Raw genomic sequence first — 20,344 nt, forward strand, 5'->3', positions numbered from 1 at the left:
ATGCTGCAAAATTTGTTGGCAGTCTCCAGACTTCATAATGCCATGCACACGGTCAAGCAGTCCAGTGCCAGAGGCAGCAAAGCAACCCCAAAACATCATGGAACCTCCGCCATGTTTGACTGTAGGGACCGTGTTCTTTTCTTTGAATGCCTCTTTTTTTCTTCTGTAAACTCTATGTTGATGCCTTTGCCCAAAAAGCTCTACTTTTGTCTCATCTGACCAGAGAACATTCTTCCAAAATGTTTTAGGCTTTTTCAGGTAAGTTTTGGCAAACTCCAGCCCGGCTTTTTTATGTCTCGGGGTAAGAAGTGGGGTCTTCCTGGGTCTCCTACCATTCAGTCCCTTTTCATTCAGACGCCGACGGATCACATGATTTTTCAAACAGTGTCAATACTTTTGTCCACCCCTTTTTTATGTTTGGTGTGGAATTATATCCGATTTGGCTTTAGAACAATTCTTTTTGTGTTTTTTCATTTAAGACAAATTAAATGAAGATAATAATGCCAAAGAATTTGTGTTTGCAATCATTTTCAGGAAGAAACTGAGTATTATCTGACAGAATTGCAGTGGTGTCAATACTTTTGGCCACAGCTGTATGTGTAAGGTTCGGCCAGGACCGTAGTCATGGCCAAGGACACCTGGGCATCAATGTCCTGGCCTCCCCTCACAGAAACATATCCTGCATTCGTCAGCATACCTGTGCCTTCAGGTCCAGCTCCTTTGAATTTCTTCTTTTGCTGTGAGAAATGCTTTTGAGATGAGTCAGGACAAGCTGAGGCATAGTCCAAATCAACTTCAACAATAACATCTTTACTGGTTCCATTGCATAGCACATCCAAAGACTTCACATTCTGTACAACGGGTTTCACAAAAAAATGCTCGTTCTCTTTCCCTGCGTTACTCTCATGATCACAAAGTGCGGGCCCAGGTCGGAACGTCCCTGACGGTTCCTCAGCATTTTCTCTTTGCAGCTTCAATACAGGTATGCTTCCCTTGGTCTGTTTCTCTCCAGACTCAAGATCATTAATCTCCGGAGAATAAAGCCACTGAAAGAGAGTACTGCCCTTCTGTTCTGCCTTTGCACCACGTCTTTACTATACGTACTCATTGCTTCCGTGTGGTCCCTTGATCGTTTTGCCCTGGTTCTAAGGGTTTCTGCCCAAAAAATGAGTTGCCACATACCGAGTCTTCAAACTGTTCTATCCCGCTGATTATCTGTACCGTAGGTGTGGATGGCTGAGGTTCACTTCTCTAACGTTGCGTGACTGCTGTGATGTCCTGGGCCTATAGCCCGTGTGGATGGTTCGGGCGTCCCTAGCCCTCTGACTCTAACTCTTCCTGTGTCTAACCTTACCACACAGCAGCCCCTCCTAAAATTTACCATGTCCTTACATTGTGTTCTATCTAAGAACTAAGTGCACTAAAATGTTCCCCCATCTAGTGGCCCGCAGGTGCACTACACTTTCCCTAATACAAGTGCAAATACAGTATACTTTACTTAAACACACAATGCGTATTTACAAGACACAGTAGTAACCTAAGAGAGTAGCAGTACCATTATAAGCAGGTGGTAATAAATGAATTTATGTAGCAATACCATTATATAATAACATATATACATCATAGTAAAACAGACAGTATCAGGACCTGTTAAGGAGGAAAAGCAAAAGGGAACATAATCCTTCATCCCCTTACATATGCAGTGATTTTTTTTTTACATCAGTGACGTAGAAATACAACACAGAATTGCTTACAGGTCAGTGGCATTCCTGAGTACACAGCTGTCCTCTATCCATCCCACTCTTTGCTGTCTGTCTCAGTATCAAGGCTGGCGTTAGGGGCAGGCAGACCAGGCAGCTGCCTGGGGCCCCCAGCTAGCGGCACATCATGCAGCCGCTATGGGGCCCCTGTGAAGCAGGGGGGCCCGCCTGCCCCCAGTACCGACTCCCCCGCCACCGCCAGCCCCCAGTGCCGACTCCCTCCTCCGCTGCAATGATGGAGGAGAGAGCATCAGCTGACTCTCCCATCATTCCCCGCTCTGCCTCTGACACAGCGGGTGCGCGATGACGTCATAGCGCGCTCACTGTGTGCCAGGCAGAGCAGGAGAGGAGACAGGAGCCGGGAGCAGCGCGGGCACGAGAAGGTGAGGAGAGTTTTTTTTAATGCAGCAGTGAGTACTGGACTGTGGGGCCATTCGGGGGGGCTGTGCTGTGCTGGGGGGGTGCGTGCTGTATACCATGGGGCTGTGCTGGGGGGGCTGTCCTGTATATCATGGGGCCGTGCTGGGGGGTGCTGTATACCATGGGGGGTGCTGTATACCATGGGGCTGTGCTGCGGGGTGCTGTATAGCATGGTGCTGTGCTAGGAGGGGGTGCTGTATACCATGGGGCTGTGCTGGGGGGGTGCTGTATACCAAGGGGCTGTGCTGGGAGGGGGTGCTGTATACCATGGTGCTGTGCTGGGGGGCTCTGCTGGGGGAAGCTGTGCTGTATATCATGGGGCTATGCATTATACTCTATGAGGGGGCTGCCATATATTCTATGGAGGGGCTGCATTATATTCTATGAGGGCTTACATTAGATTCTGTGGGGTGGCTGCATTATGCTCTAAGGGGGGGCTGCATTATAGTCTACTGTATGGATGGTTACATTATTGTAAGGATTCCCAAGGGTGAACCCACTGGACCGCGGCAGCGAACCCCCCCTGGGCGAGCGGGCCAGGTTGACCACCCCCTATACAGGGAGCGTTAGAGACAGGCCCAGTGGAAACTATTACCGCGGCAGCCGGTACTCGGGGCGGACACAGAAGACACAGCAGGAGACTACAGAGGAATACAGACGGACGTGCAAGGCAGGAACCACGGAGGACGGAGAGGACGGAGACGCAGGCTGGCATGGCTGGTACACAGAGACACGGGCTGGAAGACACAGGTTGGCACGGCTGGAACACATAGGCACGGCTGGATGGAGACACAGGCTGGAGGGTAAGGTGAGCCACAGGAAATCAGGCTGAGAGTGGACACGGTCAGGCGAGCACTGGGAGAGACACAATGGAGAACGTTAGTCAGGGCGGAGGTGATAGGAAGCAGGGAAGCGCGGCAGGAAGGACAGAGGAAACAGACAGGCGTTGGGCCAGGATCACTTGCGTAGCACAAGTGACGATCAGGCAACTCCAGGAGGGAGGGGCGGCTTGATAAGGGCGAGTGCGGCGGTGTTTCCGGGTCAGGGTCCTCCAGAGCCTATAGTGAGCCGGGAGGGCGGCCGGCCTCAGAGTGCGGTGTGCGCGTGCGCGGTAGAGCCAGCCGGGCACGCGCGCCCGACAGGAAGGAGACGCTGCTGCAGGAAGAGGAGAGAGGACGGGGACGCACCGGACCCGGTGAGTATGACGGGGCGCGGGCAGCGGTGGCGCTCGCGGCAGCAGGGCAGGCAGCAGCGTGACAATTATATTGTATGGCGGGGCTGTATTATACTCTGTGGGGTGGCTGCATTAGGCTATGTGCACACATAGTTTTTTGGGTGTGTGGATTTTGTAGAGAAAACCGCAGGTAAATCCGCAGGACAAAAGTCCTGCGGTTTTGCCTGCGGTTTTGCCCTGCGGTTTTGCACCTCATAATGGATGAGGTGTAAAACTGCAGCGTTTCTGCACCAAACAATTGACATGCTGCGGCTTGTAAACCGCAGCAAAACCACGCGGAAAAAACCGCAACATGTGCACAGCTTTTTTTTATTTCCATAGGAAATAAAGGTACTGTACAATGCAGCAGAATCTGCTGCTGACCCGCAGGTGCAGAAACGCTGCGGAACCGCAGCAGAATCCGCACCGTGTGCACATACCCTTATTCTCTATGGGGTGGCTGCATTATACTTTATGTGAGCTGCATTACACTGTATCGAGCACTATGGGGAATACATTATACTGTATGAAGAACTATGGGGTGCATTATACTATGGGAAATGAATTGTACTACATGGATGACTGGCGGTGTATTATACTATATGGAGCACTATGAGGAGTGTATTATGCTATTTGGAGGACTGAACAGTGTATTTTAATATATGGAGGACTATGAGGAGTGTATTATACTATATGGAGGGCTATGAGGAGTGTATTATACTATATGGAGGACTGAGGACTGTATTATACTATATGAAGGACTATGGGGCACATCATATTATATGGAGGACTATGGGGCGTAAACTGTACATGTGCTGCTGATAACTGTATGGTGATCTGTTAGTAATCCGTTAGTGATTGTTCTGTCCCCATCATTCTTTCTCAGACGGTAGAAAGAAGCCGGGAAACCATTGTTGAATGACATAAGTTTTGTCGATCACACTCATTTAGCGGCCTGAACTCAACGCATGTAAATACAATTGAAATGCTTCTGTGTGATGTGCAATATGTTAGCATTTGGGGCCCCATTTTAAACTTTGCCTAGGGCCCCAGTTTGCCTAAAACCGGCCCTGCTCAGTATGAATAGTAACATGAAGGCTGCCATTATGCAGCATGAAGAATGGCTGGAGGCAAGGGCAGTACTGTTTTCTTTTTTATAAGAGTTGCTAGTCAAATGGCACAGAGATGTACTATAGAGGACCGCTACTTACTGCATATTATAAGTGACAGGTCGGCTATCAGTCTTCTTAAAGAGTAAGTAAAATTTCGTAAAGATTTTTCATATTTAGCAGGCACTTGAATAGCTTGCAAATAGGTGAGATTCCAGTTCCTCGGACCACCACACATTGCCCAATTATGGGTCCAAGAAGTGCACAGCTCAGCAGACAGAAGCGTGTACCTCCTCTCAGAGCGCACACGGACAGCAGTATGGATTCAAGAATAGGCTTAAACAGAACCTGTCAGCATTGTTTAGTAATGTAAAGTATAGACATGGCTGTAATACTGAATAAATTGATACCTTTGGTGAAGAAATCCGTTTTTTTCTTCTTTAATCATCATTTGAGGTTTTTTGCTAATTAGATTTCGGTGCACAGGGGCCGGACTGTGTCCTGGGTCTTCTCCTCCCTCTCTGTGATTCTCTGCACCACCGCCTCTGGTCTTTGAATGACAGGTCACTGCTGAGATTTCACACAGACGAGGCAGGTCCTTCACAGAGAGGAGGCAGTGGTGCAGGGAAGCACAAACACGGAGGAGAAGACCCAAAGTACAGTCCAGCCCCTGTGCACCGAAATCCAATTAGGAGAAAATATCACACATTATGATTAAAGAGGAATCACAGAGCGGATTTCTTCACCAAAGGTATGAATGTATTCTGTATTACAGCATCATTATCGCCTTGTCTTTACTTTACATTACAAAATCATGCTTACAGGTTCTCTCTACTAAGCCTATGCTTCATAGAGACATAGAGCAGAAACGTACCATGGGGACATGGGCAGCCTGTACCACTGTATTCTGCGTCTGTACTGCAACAGATTAAATATTCTTTGTTAGATCTAATACGGTAGCTGAAGACTGGAATAGCTACAGTATGTAATATGGCATCTGATGGAGAGTAATTCCTATAATGCACTGTGTTTGCAAACATATAAGTAATAAAGTATGTTATATCTTTACAGAATATGTTTTTCTATGCTTGGTAGAGTACGATTTTTAGTGGCTGTCTCAAAATTAATGAAGAAATATTTTTTCCTTTTTTCTTAAGGTTCTGCATTTCAGTATTGGCCTTACTTAAGAAAACTGGATCTATCATGCAATAAGGCAACGGGTGGTGGATTTTGCGAGGCTGCAGCACGTCTGACAGCCTTCAAACAGCTGGAAATGCTGGATATTCATCAATGCTGCCTTTCCAGAGCTGATGTCACAGCACTGAGTAATACAATTATTTTATAATTACATTCATATATTTATATATATCACGGCAATTACAAATGTGGATATTACCAGGTATTTTTAAAGTATACTAACCACTTAATTGACATGTAAAGTCAGCAGCGCTGGTGAGAATTATTTGATTCCTCTGTACACATCTATAGTATTAATCATAGTAATTAAACTTTCTGCCAAATATTGAGTAATCCTCCTTGTGTCTTCAAAAGAACTTTGAGCCATGGCCTCCACAAGGCCTGTGACGGAGTCCTGTGCTATCTGACATCTAGACGTTAGATGCAGATTCTTTAAGTCCTGTGGGTCTCTAGGAGGGCAAGTCTACTCCTTCAACTCTTTGTCATGTTCTTTAAAACATTTCTAAACAAGTTTTGCAATGTGGCATGGCACGTTATCAGTAAGAGACCACCGTTAGAGAACTCCATTGCCACATAACAGTGTACTTGGTTTCCACAATGTTTAGGTAGGTTGTACATAGCAAAGTAGCATCAACAAGAATACCAGGAGCCATGGTTTCCCAGGAGAACATTGCCCACATATCCAAACTCTGGGAAACTATAACCTGAGTTTGAGGGCTCATACTCACTTGCGAGAGACTGGCACGATTCTCGTGCGAGTCTCTCGGATGAGAACCTGGCACAGCCGCCGGCACTGGGACCGGAGTGTGCGGCTACATGTATTCATATGTATGTTTCATTTCTATGTATGTATGTTTATATGTTTCATTTCTATGTATGTATGTTTAATATGATTATTTCTATGGATGTTTTCTATGTATGTTTCACAAGTGAGTATGAGCCCTGAGTCTGTGGGCAATGTTCTGCTGGGAATATACTGATTAAAGGCTTGGTGTGACCCTGAAACATGTTGATATACCTTTGGTAAAGCTTTCAAAGTGAGAATAACAATCAGATATGACAGTACATTCTACAATCTCCGGAGCACAACCTATGCCTTTTATCACCAAACTGCTCTATCAATAGAGTAGGTTATCAGTATCTCCCTGCATCCACATGATCCGCTGTTATCTGCTATGGTGACAGCTGGAGCTGGTACAGCACAGCCCCATACATTCTTTGGCCACTCCCGGGTACCGCATCTCATCTCTCATTCACTGGAAAAGGAGATAAAGTGCAGTAATTGGCAGCAGCTAATAAATAATGTAATGACTATGATTGATCTAGATAATCCCTACTATATGGCTAATTACTACTACAAAGTATACACATTCATATAGGTGCCTGTCCCTAATAGGATGACAATCACAATATGTCTAAATAAGTAGCTTAGTGTAAATGGATAATAGTTTATCTTTATTCTTTATCAATAATACTGCCATAAAAAAGACTGTTAGCGACATTTACATCAGCACACTGCTCCCAGGTATAAGGATGACCATAAGATACTAGGAAATTATGAAACCATCATCAATGTTGTGTAAGGTAGCGCTCACTGAGTGCGTTGGGGAACACTCACTTGGCTGCGATATTGATGCACAGGAACACTTTCCACTTAAACAGTCCATGCGGTTTATTATGCCATCATAAACCACACCGTAAGCCCTGTTACACTTCACAGGCTTACACATAGTCCATCACATTTCTTAGTACACGGTTTTAACAGGCTGTCACTAAACACGCTGGACCTCTTTGTCCAGTTACCGTGGGCGACCGCACGCCGAACAGTTCATTAATGTCCATAGAACACAACAGGCACCAACAGTCATATCCCCATGTCCGGGGTTACCTCGCAGGAGCTCCTGCTCCAGATGCCGACTCTTTGGTAGTCCTCTCTCTCAGGCAAGCTGCCGAACTGGGATCACCGTCCCGGATAACGCCTTGCTCACCAGGCCACATGACAGTCCAGACCCACAGACAGACGGTAGCTCCCCAATGCAATGCCATCACTGACGCTGCAAACACATGTGGCCGGTCTGTGTGCTATTCAGGACGTCCGTCCCCACTTTGGAACCATCTAACACACAGGCCTCACCCGGTGCTATTCAGGGATCCAACCCTCCTCCCAGGGTCTCCCAACACACCGGCTGCCAGGTCCAGGGCCTCAGCAGGTGCTATTCAGGACGTCCGCCCCCTCCTGACACTGTCCAACACTCACGCCTCACCAGGTCCAAGGTCACAGCACATGCTCCAGGGATCAGATTCTTCTCCCAGAATATCCCAACACTGACCCTGCAGGACGTTGCACTCTGAACCATTCAGATACACACTCTCTCCCCGATGTGACCAGACCTCAGGCCCATTATATGGTACCTAACCACACCCACAGGTGAGGTATGGATCACATGGTCATGACCTCACTACAGGTCCTATTTCACACAGCCACACACACACAGGCTTTATCCTGGGCGTTCAGACACACGCCCCTGGGTGGGTTTGTAGGTGACTGGTTCCACCCATCTCACCAAGTCACCTGGAAGCTTTCCCAATACACAGTAACAAACCCTCAGCTGTACCTCTGCTGATCAATACACGTTCCAGCTTCCATCACAAGGCACCCACCCTTGTGATACATGTCGGCCATTTACAATCCTGCCGCTCACCATTTCCCCATCACAATAAAGGAAACGCCTGCATGCATGTCCTGGGATGTCCATACAGTGCCCCCTAGCTGTCACAGGGGTCACTGCATCACAGTTGTTACAAGTAAATGGGCGTTGAAACATACATATAGGCCAATTTGAAAGAAAGGTAATTGGCACAAGGAAGCTCAAGTAGCCTAAGGAAAGTCATGGAAATATGGGACCAATGCACAAACTGCAGGCAGTCCAATGTCAGCCAGTTTAGCATGAAGTAGTGGTACAGCTGTCTTTTCCAATATGTCATTATAAGGGTATGTGAACACAACGTCTTTTAGATGCCAGCGTACTCACCAAATTTTTCAAGCAGAAGATGCTTCAGAAACACGCCGGTGTGTTTTTTATAAAGCATTTTTTTGTCTTCTCAGTCATTGTTTGTTGCAACTTTGCCGCCTGTGTTTGTTTTTCTCACTTTTATATATACAATAGTGAGTGGCTTCCAAGCAGCTTGCCTAAAGACTGGTCAGGTCTAGAGATGGGGGAACCCAAACTTACGAGTTCAGCGTTCGTACCGTTACTGTCGGGTGCTAAACACCGAACACGGACTTTCCCCGGAAGTCCGTACCAATGTTTTGCAGTTCTGGGGTAAGTCTGGAAGAGAGCGAGAGGATTTTTTCGCCATTCCCAGTTTGGGTAACCTTTATTTTCTATGGAGTTCGGGTTCTGGTTGAAGTTCTGGTACTGTTTTGATAGTCAAATCGAACTCTGAAATAAAGTTTGGGTCCGAAACCAGAATCCGAACTTCCACCCGTCCGCCGATCCCTAGTCAGGTCACTTCTTTTAACCATTGTGCTGCTGTGGAAACTTGAAGCACTTAAAAGCTCCAAAGATTGAACATTTGCACAGCAAGTCATTTTTACATTCATTGTAGTGCATACTTTCATTCTTTCTAAGGTTTATTTAGTGCTTTTTCAGGTGGGTTATGGAGCAGATACAACTGAAAAGATGTTGTGTCCACATACCCAAAGGGCTTGGTGTCCTATTCTCTAAGTCAAAGACTTCTGATGTTTTAGTAGATTGCAGATAGATAGATTTGAGATTGATGGACTACATGGATGTGAATATTGAAAAGTAAAATACCTTCTAAAGCTATGTGTATAGTATATAGTCTTCCTTATAGTTAGTTCTGATAAACAGGATGGAAAAGTACATCAGTGCTGGATGAACTGAATCTAGAAGTGAGCTGAGTCTAAATATGGTCACACACTAGATACATTATTTTGCTGGGATCTGATAACAGTATTAAATGTATGGGGCATACTGACTGGTCCCTGATATATGGTCTTAGGCAAAATAAGGAGACCATAGACATAAGGTAGCTCTCAGATCTCCCTCAACTTTCTGATAAACATGCATGCTTACCTTACTTTCCTTGGAAGTAAAGGTCAGGCATGCTGAAATCCAAGACGTCCATCCTTACTTTTCTCAACAGTAGACATTAAACTGTCAGTGGATCGCATTGACAATTATTCAATGACCATGGCCAGCTTGGATCAGCATGTTGGATCCGAGTATACACATCGTCATGAGCAGTTACATGTACAGAATTTTAGAGTTGGATTTTGGATTTCAAATTGCATAAAGCACCATCACTCACTACAGACCTGTAACAGAAATATAGGGATTGTGAATGAAAAGAAAAAAAACCCAAGAAGGCCTTTGTGTAATGTTTTATTTTTATTTTGTAGCCCAGGTCATACCACTCTTATCCAACCTTCAGTTTCTAGACATATCATCCAACAAAAACATAGGACTTTCTTCGGAACATCTTTTCAGCCGGTTACGCTTTTTGCCTAAATTAAAATCCGTGAATATCAGTAATTGCACATTAAAGAAAGAATCCTTTGCAGGACTAGGTAAGGACTTAAATCTAAAAATCATTTTCACATAATATTCTGTACATTAGTAATTAATCACCCTCTGAAATGTGATGTGATGTCATCTACTACATATTGCCTGCAATTATTGCGCTCCATGATTGCCATAAGTAAGTGGCGGCTGAAATAGCGGAATATGAAACCATATTTCTGTTTATATTATATGTAGTACATACTGCACCGTAATAGAAGAACAAACCTCTGCAAATTTTGTGAAGGTTGCAAAAAATCTTCCACCTTTACAGTGCAATGAATGTTACATGACAAGTAATTGTAACATGTATCCCTAGCTGAAGCCTCACATTATCTAATGGATCTTCAGAAGCTCGACCTCTCCTGGAATAAATGTGTTGGAGGAAACCTGAATCTGCTTTCTGGAGCTCTACAGAGTGCAGCCGGTCTACAAAGCCTCCTTCTAAGCAGCTGCAATCTGGTCACCCAGGATCTGGCGGTCATAGGTAGTAATGTCTGTACTATATAAGCAATAGTTTGATTAATGTGTGGATGTAATCAGGGCCGGCCAGAGAGATAACGGCGCCCTAGGCGAAACTATCTTGTTGCGCCCCTACTATTCTTGGCAGTAGATGAAAACTTGGGATATAAATTTAGGAGCAAAATAAATGCGCGGGATCAAACACCTGTCAGGAGACGATGCAAATGACTCACGTCCGTAGTTTAGCGCCTCCTTTCCGTGCGTAAATTAAAGCTCAACGGTTTTTCTTTTAAATTTATGGTAAAAAAATATATGTACACTTTTCTTTCCATCCCTAAAACTTTTTGCCTTTTGAAAAGATTTTTTATAATTTTTTTCTATTTTTTCTCTGGCGCTCCCTTTGGGTCGGCGCCCTAGGCGGCCGCCTAGTTCGCCTATACGTTCGGGCCGGCCCTGGATGTAATGCTAGATTTCATACATTGTCAATTTACGCTTTTCTTCACTAAACTTTGAACCTTGCAAATACATAAAGTTTAAAAAAGGGACTAAATGGAGATTTCCATTATCATTCACGAGCTAAAAGAAACGTTGGCAACTACTTAAAGAGATATTTGTATTTTTGACCATTACTGTAGTGTTGCTAGGAGTCAGTAATAGATCTGTCTGAAGCTGCCCATTGGGAATATTACATGGCTGTATCGCAGTATCAGAGAATGGTAGAGTTGTAAGGGACCTCCGGCGTCATCGTGTCCAACCCCCTGCTCAAAGCAGGATTCACTAAACCATCTCAGACAGATGTCTGTCCAGCCTTTGTTTGAAAATTTCCATTGATGGAGAACTCACCACCTCTCGTGGCAGCCTGTTCCACTCATTGCTCACCCTCACTGTTTTCTAATATCTAATCCGTATCTTCTCCCTTTCAGTTTCATTCCATTGCTTCTTGTGTTTCCAGGTGCAAATGAGAATAAAGATGATCCCTTTACAATGTAACAGCCCTTGAGATATTTTGAGACCCTGAGGCATTTAACAACCCATACCAAGTAGATTGTCATCATTCCAGCAGTCCAGAGACAATGCAACGTTACAATCAGCCCATTTTGAGTAGTTTATATTTTTATAGGACTATGTTCACAGTTTTCTTATAGGATGAGCTTTTGGTGTGGATTTTTCACCAAAAAACCCTCCCTTATGTTTCTAATTTGCTTGCAACAAGATTCCCATCCACGTGAGTGCACATGTCAATTTTTTTTTATGCCTTTTTTTAACAGGTGGTAGAAAAGACCTCATGTAAATTCTTTGATGCGTTTTCTGTCCATAAATTACATAAACATCTGTTGTTTTCTTGAGGGTTTAATACGTTTTTGGGAAAGTTTTTTACTACCGCAATACCACATATTATAATTAATCAAAAAAACAATTGAAAACAGTCTTAAAAATATGTTCTTACAAAACCATGGCAAAAACCAAAAGTTCATAAGTGTCTTGATGTACATTTTTCAGCCGGAAAAATCCACTTAAAAAACCTCCATCTGAGCATCTCTAATAATAAGTTACTGTCTTTAGACGAGCCCTGTTCACACTGGACTTTGCTCTAACAGTAGCCATACATTTTATGTCACCTATTTGGCCATTTTCATGTTATTTTTACAATAGATATCGATGAAGTATTCTTTGAAAGCAGATCCTGAGTTAACGTGACCTAGAGGGACACACATAAGAATATGATTATACTCAGTAAGAACTTGTAAAGTACTTTGGTAAGGTACTGAGTGTCTGAAATCTTTTTGTTCCATTTCTTGCAGCATCAGCAGCTCAAAATGGTCACCTGGAAAGGTTAGAGCAGCTGGACATCGCCTATAATGACACGGTGCCGGATGAAGGGTGGTCCCTATTCTTTGAAAGCGTGTCTGCTCTGAAGAACATTGTGGAGTTAGATATTAGCTTGAGGCCTTCTTCATCGCGTGAATGTGGACCATGGTTCATACATTTACTATCCAATTTGGTAAAGTTACCCAAACTGAAGGAATTAGGAATGCAACGCTGGGCACTGTCCGGAGCCGAGCGTCAGCAGCTGGGCCGTATCCAAGCAGAGATGAAGATCAATATACACCATGACTAATCTCTTACATACTGTATATACTGTATAATACAAACATTCAGTATGACAAGTTTTATGTGATCAGACATTGACTCAGAGGGGGGAATCACCTTTATCCTTGCTAAGAAAGTGCGACAACTGAGCTGTGCGCGCTGGAACTTACAGTGCTTTTAGCTATTATAAGATATGTGTGTTTGCTTAATACAGAACTGGTTATGCAGGAATGAGAAACAAGAAACCATCTTTTCTGCAGGCATTATACTGTATAACGACATTCTGTTTTGAAATGTTCTCTTTATTCTCTGGAGAAAAGACAAGTCGAGATCATATAAACTGAACATACATGGCAGAATTTTAAGGCTCAGAATTCCCATGATACAGAACTTGTTTAAAGGGAATCTGTCAGTAGGATCAACCCTCCTAAATCATCTGTATGGGAGTGTAGGTCATAGGAAGCTGAATAAAATGATGCCTTGATATTCGCGATCCGATGTCTTATTTTAATGAAATCCATGTTTTTCTTAATATGTAAATGAGCTGTTAAGATCTATGGGCCGGACAATGATCTCCATGAGAATCTGCCCCCCAGAGCTCATTATAGATGAAAGGGGGCATTACCATTGTGAGACAGGAGAGCAGATGTCTCACACTGGTAATTCCTCTTTTTAGCTAAAATAATCTCTGGAGGCAGATTCTCATGCAGATTTGTGTCCCTCCCACAGATCTTAATTGCTAATTTACATATTTAAAAAATTGTGGCTTTCTCTGGAATAAAACGTCAGATCCCAGATATCAGGGTATCATTTTGTTCAACCTTTTATGACCTGCATGACTATACAGACTGCTTAGAAGGGTTAGCCATTCTGACAGATTAAGTGGAAAAGCTATCTTCTAACATGTAACCACAACCATATATTTCAGAGGTCTGTATGGTGACAATGAACAGAAGCTGAGGGGTTTTTGAAAGGGGTTTTCCAAAAATAGCAAGTTATCTCCTCTCTATGGGGAAAACTTGCTGATTGATGGGGGATCAAGTACTGCAACCCACAGTAACCATGCTGCCTTGAAGGGAGCAAAGGTGCGCATTCTCGGCTACAAATGCATTCATTGTCTACAGGACTGCTGGAGAAAGCCAAGTACAACGGTCAATGTTTTATGGCAGTTCCTTTGGCAATGAATGGAGCAGAAAGTCAAGCTTGTGCACCTCCACTCTATTCAAGACCGGACTACAGAGTCCTGTTTTCTACTAACGAATAACGGATAACTTGCTATTTTGGAAAAAATTCTATAAATTTATGTGACCTTTTTTGTCTTGTACAGGAGATCATCTAGAGGCCTATGTCAGTTCTACGATGCAAATGGACAGATAGACACAGCAGATGCTTGATTCAACATGTAAAATTATTTATTTAGGGCCATAAAAACTAATTGTACTTTGAGCCTGATATAGTGTTATTGTTAGTAAAGGACCCTTGGCCTCCTTGTCAGACAGAACAATGGCAGATATTTATATAGCGACCACAGAGTACGTTATATCGATATTATATATTTCTCATGTTACATTGTATATAAATTAGGGTGATCAAACTAATTACATGACTTGGTAGGGTAGAAAAAGAAAAGATGAAATGTATCTTTCTGGTTGCAAATTGATTTTTTTTTATTAGAAAATCAACTTTGAAGCTTTATATAAGTGGGGCAGCAATTAATTATTCCCTGGTAAGCGCTACCTCCATGTCCATTCACGGTGCGCTTGTAGCCTCATTTACATAAAGTTGATTTTCTCAGCAATGGAATATCCATTTGTGACCAGGGACAAATGTTTGAACTTGTCCTTTTATACCTTACCCAGCAATGGGTCTGCCTTGATTAAAAGCTCAAACAATCACAGTCAGATACTATATAATATTATTCTGATCAGGTATAAAAAGATAAACGGTCATCTGTATCCAATGCTATTGATTTGTTAAAGACATTTTCTGAGTAGATACATGGAAGGTAATCTGTGTACAGTGCTCAGCATTAATGAGTACACCCCCACAGATTTGTCAGAAAACCTTTAGTTTCCTTTCAGAATAAACATTTTCTATGGGGCACTAAACTATAAAATAGTAGCCCAGAGATGGGCCATTAATGGCAAACAAAATTTGTTAATTTTGCACACCCAGAGAAGTAATTCTTACAACAAAGTCATTCAAAACCATCTTGCAAAAAATGAGTACACCCCAATGAAAGTTTCAGGAGCAAAGCTAAAGTTTAGACTAATTAACAAGAACTCAACCACAGGTAAGTCTAATTATTCATCAAGCAGGTGTCCAGCAGACAGCTGTCTATAAATGGGCTTTATATATCAAAGTGTCAGCAATGGCACCGCTCGGAAGAGAAATGTAACAACTAAGAAAGAAAGTTATTTCTTTAAACAAGGTTGAGTCTACAAGAAGTTCAGCAAAGCTTTACTTATCAGTCAGAATACTTTAGCAAAAATAATATAAAACTTTACAAAGATGGAACTTCAACCATCTCACAGAAATGTCCAGACCGACCATGGAAGATAATATCTAAACAGGAGCGTCTTCTGATGAGAAAGGTTAAAGAAAATTGAAACGCATATATTCACTGTAGTTAGCTAAAGAAATAGAAAGCCAAACTGGGGTGAGGGTTTCCTGGGACACAATAAGGCATACACTGCAGAAAAAATTATATGCATGGGTGCCATCTACAAAGGATGCCTCTTCTAAAGCCCATGCATAAAAAGCCCACATACAATTTGCCAGGGTCTGTGCTGAAAAATATGAAATTTACTGGAACTCTATGGAGTGATGAGATCAAGATAAATGTTTTTGAAACTGATAGCTTCAAAACTGTATGGCAATGCAAAGTTGAAGATTACAAAGAAAAATGGATGGTGCCTCCAGTTAAACAAGGTGGTGCAGGGGCATAATGTGGGGCTGCATCAGTGTTGCTGGTGTTGGGGAGCTATACATCATTCAGGGTATCATGAAAACACAGGTATACTGCTTTATATTGAAAGAAAAGATGCTACGATCACTTGGTAGACGTACGCTTTTTCCTACATGTCAATGATTCAAACACGCATCTAGAGCCACTTTTACATTTATGAAGAACAGGGTGAAAGTGATTATTAAGTGGCCAAGTATGACTCCTGATCTGAACACCTATGGAGAATTCTGAAGAGACAAGTTGAGCATCACTCTCCATCCAGCATCCTCTAAAAGTGGTTGTTCTTGAAGAATGGAAAAAGATAGATGTCATCAACTTGTTCAAGCCTAGAAGACTTTGTGCTGTCCTTAAAATCATGGAGGTCATACAAAATACATGAAGTAGCCAGAAAGATATCTAAAAACATATCATAATTATAGGTGCTACAGATGTATAAAAATAACAAGTATCCCTGGCATAGACAAGTTAGGAGCTGGGTGAGTAACTAGTAATTGCAGCCAATAGAAGGATACAGAGTATCCAAAAAACACCACTCAAAGAGGTATAGAATATTAAATTAGAATACAAATAGGGTATTCATTTTATCACAAACTAACTCACATTAAAAAAAACATGAATACATACAGAATGTATAAATGTATAAGCAGTTAGTCGATCGTCCACAGTGCCACAGACGCCCCAACGCACGTTTCACTGATCCATTTTCTCAATGTGAGTGTGTCAAGAAAGTGGATCAGCGAAACACGCATTGGGGCTTCTGTGGCACTGAGGATGGTCAACTAACTGCACTAAGGGTAAGCTCTACATTGTACCCCTCCCCATGTGGACCTATCAAAATCTTTTACATTTATACATATATACTCATGCAATTATTTACCTTTTTCGGAATCCCTGGCATGTAGGGTTTTATATATACTTATGTTATTGGTACCCGCAGCTTGACCCTACTCCACTTTACCACCTTTTCATAGTTGATTAACTTCCTTATTTGATTCCTCTAACATGTATCAGTTTTATTTTTTGATTCATGTTTTTAAATGTGTGTTAATTTGTAATGAAATGTATACTCTACTTTAATATTCTATACCTCTTTGAGTGGTATTTTTTGGATACTCTGTATCCTTCTATTGGCTGAAAATACCTGAGGTAGTAGTTTTTGAAGAGGGGTGTATTCATTTTTGCATCAACTGATTTTAGTAAAACTAAAGATTTTGCAATGAAAGTTATATGATTAACCTTACTTTCAGGTTATGGGTTAGAGACATATTCTCTGTAACTCTGTTTTGTCATAGTTTTGGAAATTGTTCTTGCGTTTAGTGAGATATTAAAATCTTACTTTTCCAAGTGGGTATAGTCATTTATGCTGGGCACTGTAGGTTCAAACCCATGCACCCCCACCATGAGCAGCACAATGGGGCCACAGCACTTATCGAGTACCTATCACTGCCCTTTTATTCAAATAAACAATAGCTAGCACTGCACTAAATATTAAGTGATTGAAAAAACTATTAATGGGAACCTGTCACCCCCCAGGCGTTTTGAAGTAAAAGAGCCACCTTGTGCAACACTAATGCTGCATTCTGTCGAGGTGGCTCTTTTATTTAGCGTCCCTTCCACCGCAGAAATAATCGTTTTTAAAATTGGTCACACATACCTGATATTTGACAGGGGGCAAGTCTATCCACCTGGACACAGACGCCTCACATACGTCGCCGCCTCCTCAGCGTATTCTGACGTCACCACAGGTCTTGCTGCACCACTGCCCTGCTCAGCTCTGCCCCTATGGGTCACATGGTGTTGACGTCATCACAGGTCCTGCTGCACCACTGCTCTGCTGTGCTCTGCTCCTACTGGTCACATGGTGCTGACGTCATCACAGGTCCTGCTGCACCACTGCTCTGGTGAGCTCCGCCCCTACTGGTCACATGGTGCTGACGTCATCACAGGTCCTGCTGCACCACTGAAAGAATATTGCAGCGCAGGCAGAAAAAGAAATGAACGCTGAGAAGGCGGCGCCAAATTCAAAAGCTGGACATGACTGACATATGTGAGGCGTCTGTGTCTGGCCGTGTTCTTTGTCCTCAGCCAGCTGTATTCTGGGAGAGACCACCCCGGTACACAGTATACAACTTAGCGTAGTCGGCAAGATACAGTGATCGCCATGGACAGGAACGTGGCGAACCTGCCTGCTACAGCCTTGGTTCCAGCGGGGTACCTTTCAGTTGGGACACTATTGCAGCATTTGCCAAAATATGACGGTAGAAACATGACATTGCAAGACTGGACAGAAAGGGTGCTGAGTGTTATTAAAATGTGCAACTTGGTCTCAGAGTTGTAAGCAGAAATAGCACCGAATGCCTTAGAAGGCGATGGCAGACGCACAGTAATGTAACGGCCTGAGTCCGAAAGGGACACCTCAGACAAAATACTTGCACTGCTGGAAGAAACACATGGGGCGCGTGCGAAAGTGACTCAACTGCAAAGTTTCTTTTTCAATCAGCCACAAAGGGAAGGCGAGACTCTACTGCAATACTCCTGGCAAGAAACGTTGAATGAAGTACAGAGGCGGGATCCCCAGGCTATGGGAGCTTTCCAGGAGATGGATAGGCTGTTGTGGGATCAGTTCATTGCTGGGTTAGCCAATAAATTCATACAGGACAAGTTGCAAGAAATGACCTAGCTGACAGCTGATCTGACATTATACAATGCTTACCTTGCCGCAATAGAGAGGGAGGAGTCCACGCCTGTGGTCGAGAAAGTAGTGAGTAGCGCTCAAGTGATGGGCAGCCGTACAAGGTCTGAAGACTGAAAAAAATGAAAGATGTGGTTCAGGTTCTGCGAGCAGAAATAAAAGATCTTTGATTAGAAGTGTTCCAGATGCAAATGAGATTGGCCCAACTTCTGAAGACACATCCAGCTCCCTGAGCCCCTCCATCTATCCAGGGTGCAGAGGCCAAACGGAAGAAACACGTCTGGTGCACAGAGACTCAGGAGGCCCTACTGCAGAAATTGTCGATGATTTGGCCACCTTGACAGAGATTGCGATGTTGGGACTGGCCTCGAGATGACGGCGCCAGCTTTAAACTACCAAACACTGTTGTTGCTGGGCGACAGCAGCGGTCTCTAATTTGCAAAGCCCACATCGGGGAAAACAGGATTTGTATTCATGCAGTCTGGTGCTAGAGGATGACTTTGAAGGACAGAAAGTGAGGTGTTTGGTGGATACTGGGTCTGAATGCACCATTATGCCCCTAGAGATCTTTGAGAGTTTTATTGGTCATATTATGGAACCCAAAGATGGGAGCGTTTTTCATCTTACAGCAGCAAGCAATGGCCAGCTGCTTGTGAAGGAAGTTGTGTGGATGAGAGTGAAACTATGTGGTCAAGACATTGGCACAAAAGGAGTGGTTCTGGTGGATCATCCTCCAAGGAGGGGAATGGACACGACCTTGGGAATGAACATATTACGTGATCTGGATCACCGTCTGTTTGCTAAGGAAGGTCCGTGGTACTGGCAACACACGACAACCCACCGGCCAACCCAGAAAGTCCTACAGCAGGTGGTGAGAAGTTGCAGCTTTCAGAAGAGTGCCTCATCTGGTGAGTTTGGTCAGAGTACCCTCACATATTCCAGGGGTGATCGCACCAAAGAGAGAACAAATGCTGATGTTACCTGTGGGAGTCTATCGGAGGCTGAATGGACTGGAAGTGCTGATTGAGCCGTTATATGAGGAATAGTCCCAGACAAGACCTTTGGTGGCACATGTGCTAGTAACTGTGAAAGATGGGTGTGTGCCCATCCATTGCATTAACGTGCTGGATAGTGAAGTCACTATTCCCGGGGGTACACTGCTAGCTGAAGACTATGTACCTGATGGAAAGCTCCTCCGAAGAACAGTATTCAACCTCCAGCCCAATCGTAATTCAGCTTGGACTTATGCTGTTGAATTTGCCAGGAAAGAAAACCTGACTGCTGAGTGGAACGGCCAAATCATAATGGATCGGATGGGGGTGGATCGAAAGACACTAAACCCTGTTCAGCAGAGGCTTCTGGAAGATAGCCTATGGGAATTTCAGGAGGCCTTCTCTCGTCATGGGGAAGATTTGGCATGCTACTCTACCATCAAGCATTTGATTTCAACAGGGAATACTCCTTCGATCCGGGAACGCTACTCTCAGACTCCTCCAAAAGTGTACCAAGAAGTAAAGAACATGGTGGCCAGCATGTTGGACAACCAAGTAATACGAGAGAGCCAGAGTCCTTGGGTGGCACGTAAGAAGGATGGGTCCATCTGCTTCTGTGTCGACTACAGAAAACTGAATACTCACACAGTACGTGACACCTATCCTCTCCCCTGGATCGAAGAGTCACTGTCTGCTCTGGGTCTGGCTAAGTTCTTCTCCACCCTAGATTTGGCCAGTGGATACTTGCAAGTTCCAGTAGCAGAGAAGGACAAGGGAAAGAGACGTTCATCCTCCCGATGGGACCCTATGAGTTCAACAGAACACCATTTGGTCTTTCAAATGCACCTGGGACA

General features: G+C 43.7%; 1 protein-coding gene across 1 annotated transcript in view; it reads left to right on the plus strand.

Annotated features, from left to right (window-relative positions):
• LRRC31 (leucine rich repeat containing 31) overlaps window positions 1-13,119 on the plus strand; it is an 82,990-nt gene extending 69,871 nt beyond the window's left edge. The window contains exons 7-10 of the mRNA XM_073578904.1: window positions 5,660-5,827; window positions 10,126-10,293; window positions 10,605-10,772; window positions 12,550-13,119. Of these exons, the coding sequence (XP_073435005.1) occupies window positions 5,660-5,827; window positions 10,126-10,293; window positions 10,605-10,772; window positions 12,550-12,866 (821 nt within the window). The 3' untranslated portion in view covers window positions 12,867-13,119. The remainder of the gene's footprint in view (window positions 1-5,659; window positions 5,828-10,125; window positions 10,294-10,604; window positions 10,773-12,549) is intronic.
• The last annotated feature ends 7,225 nt before the right edge of the window (window positions 13,120-20,344 follow it).

This window comes from Dendrobates tinctorius, unplaced genomic scaffold, assembly GCF_039654945.1.
Source record: "Dendrobates tinctorius isolate UK_male_01 unplaced genomic scaffold, ASM3965494v1 ptg000060l, whole genome shotgun sequence".
Taxonomy (NCBI): Eukaryota; Metazoa; Chordata; class Amphibia; order Anura; family Dendrobatidae; genus Dendrobates; species Dendrobates tinctorius.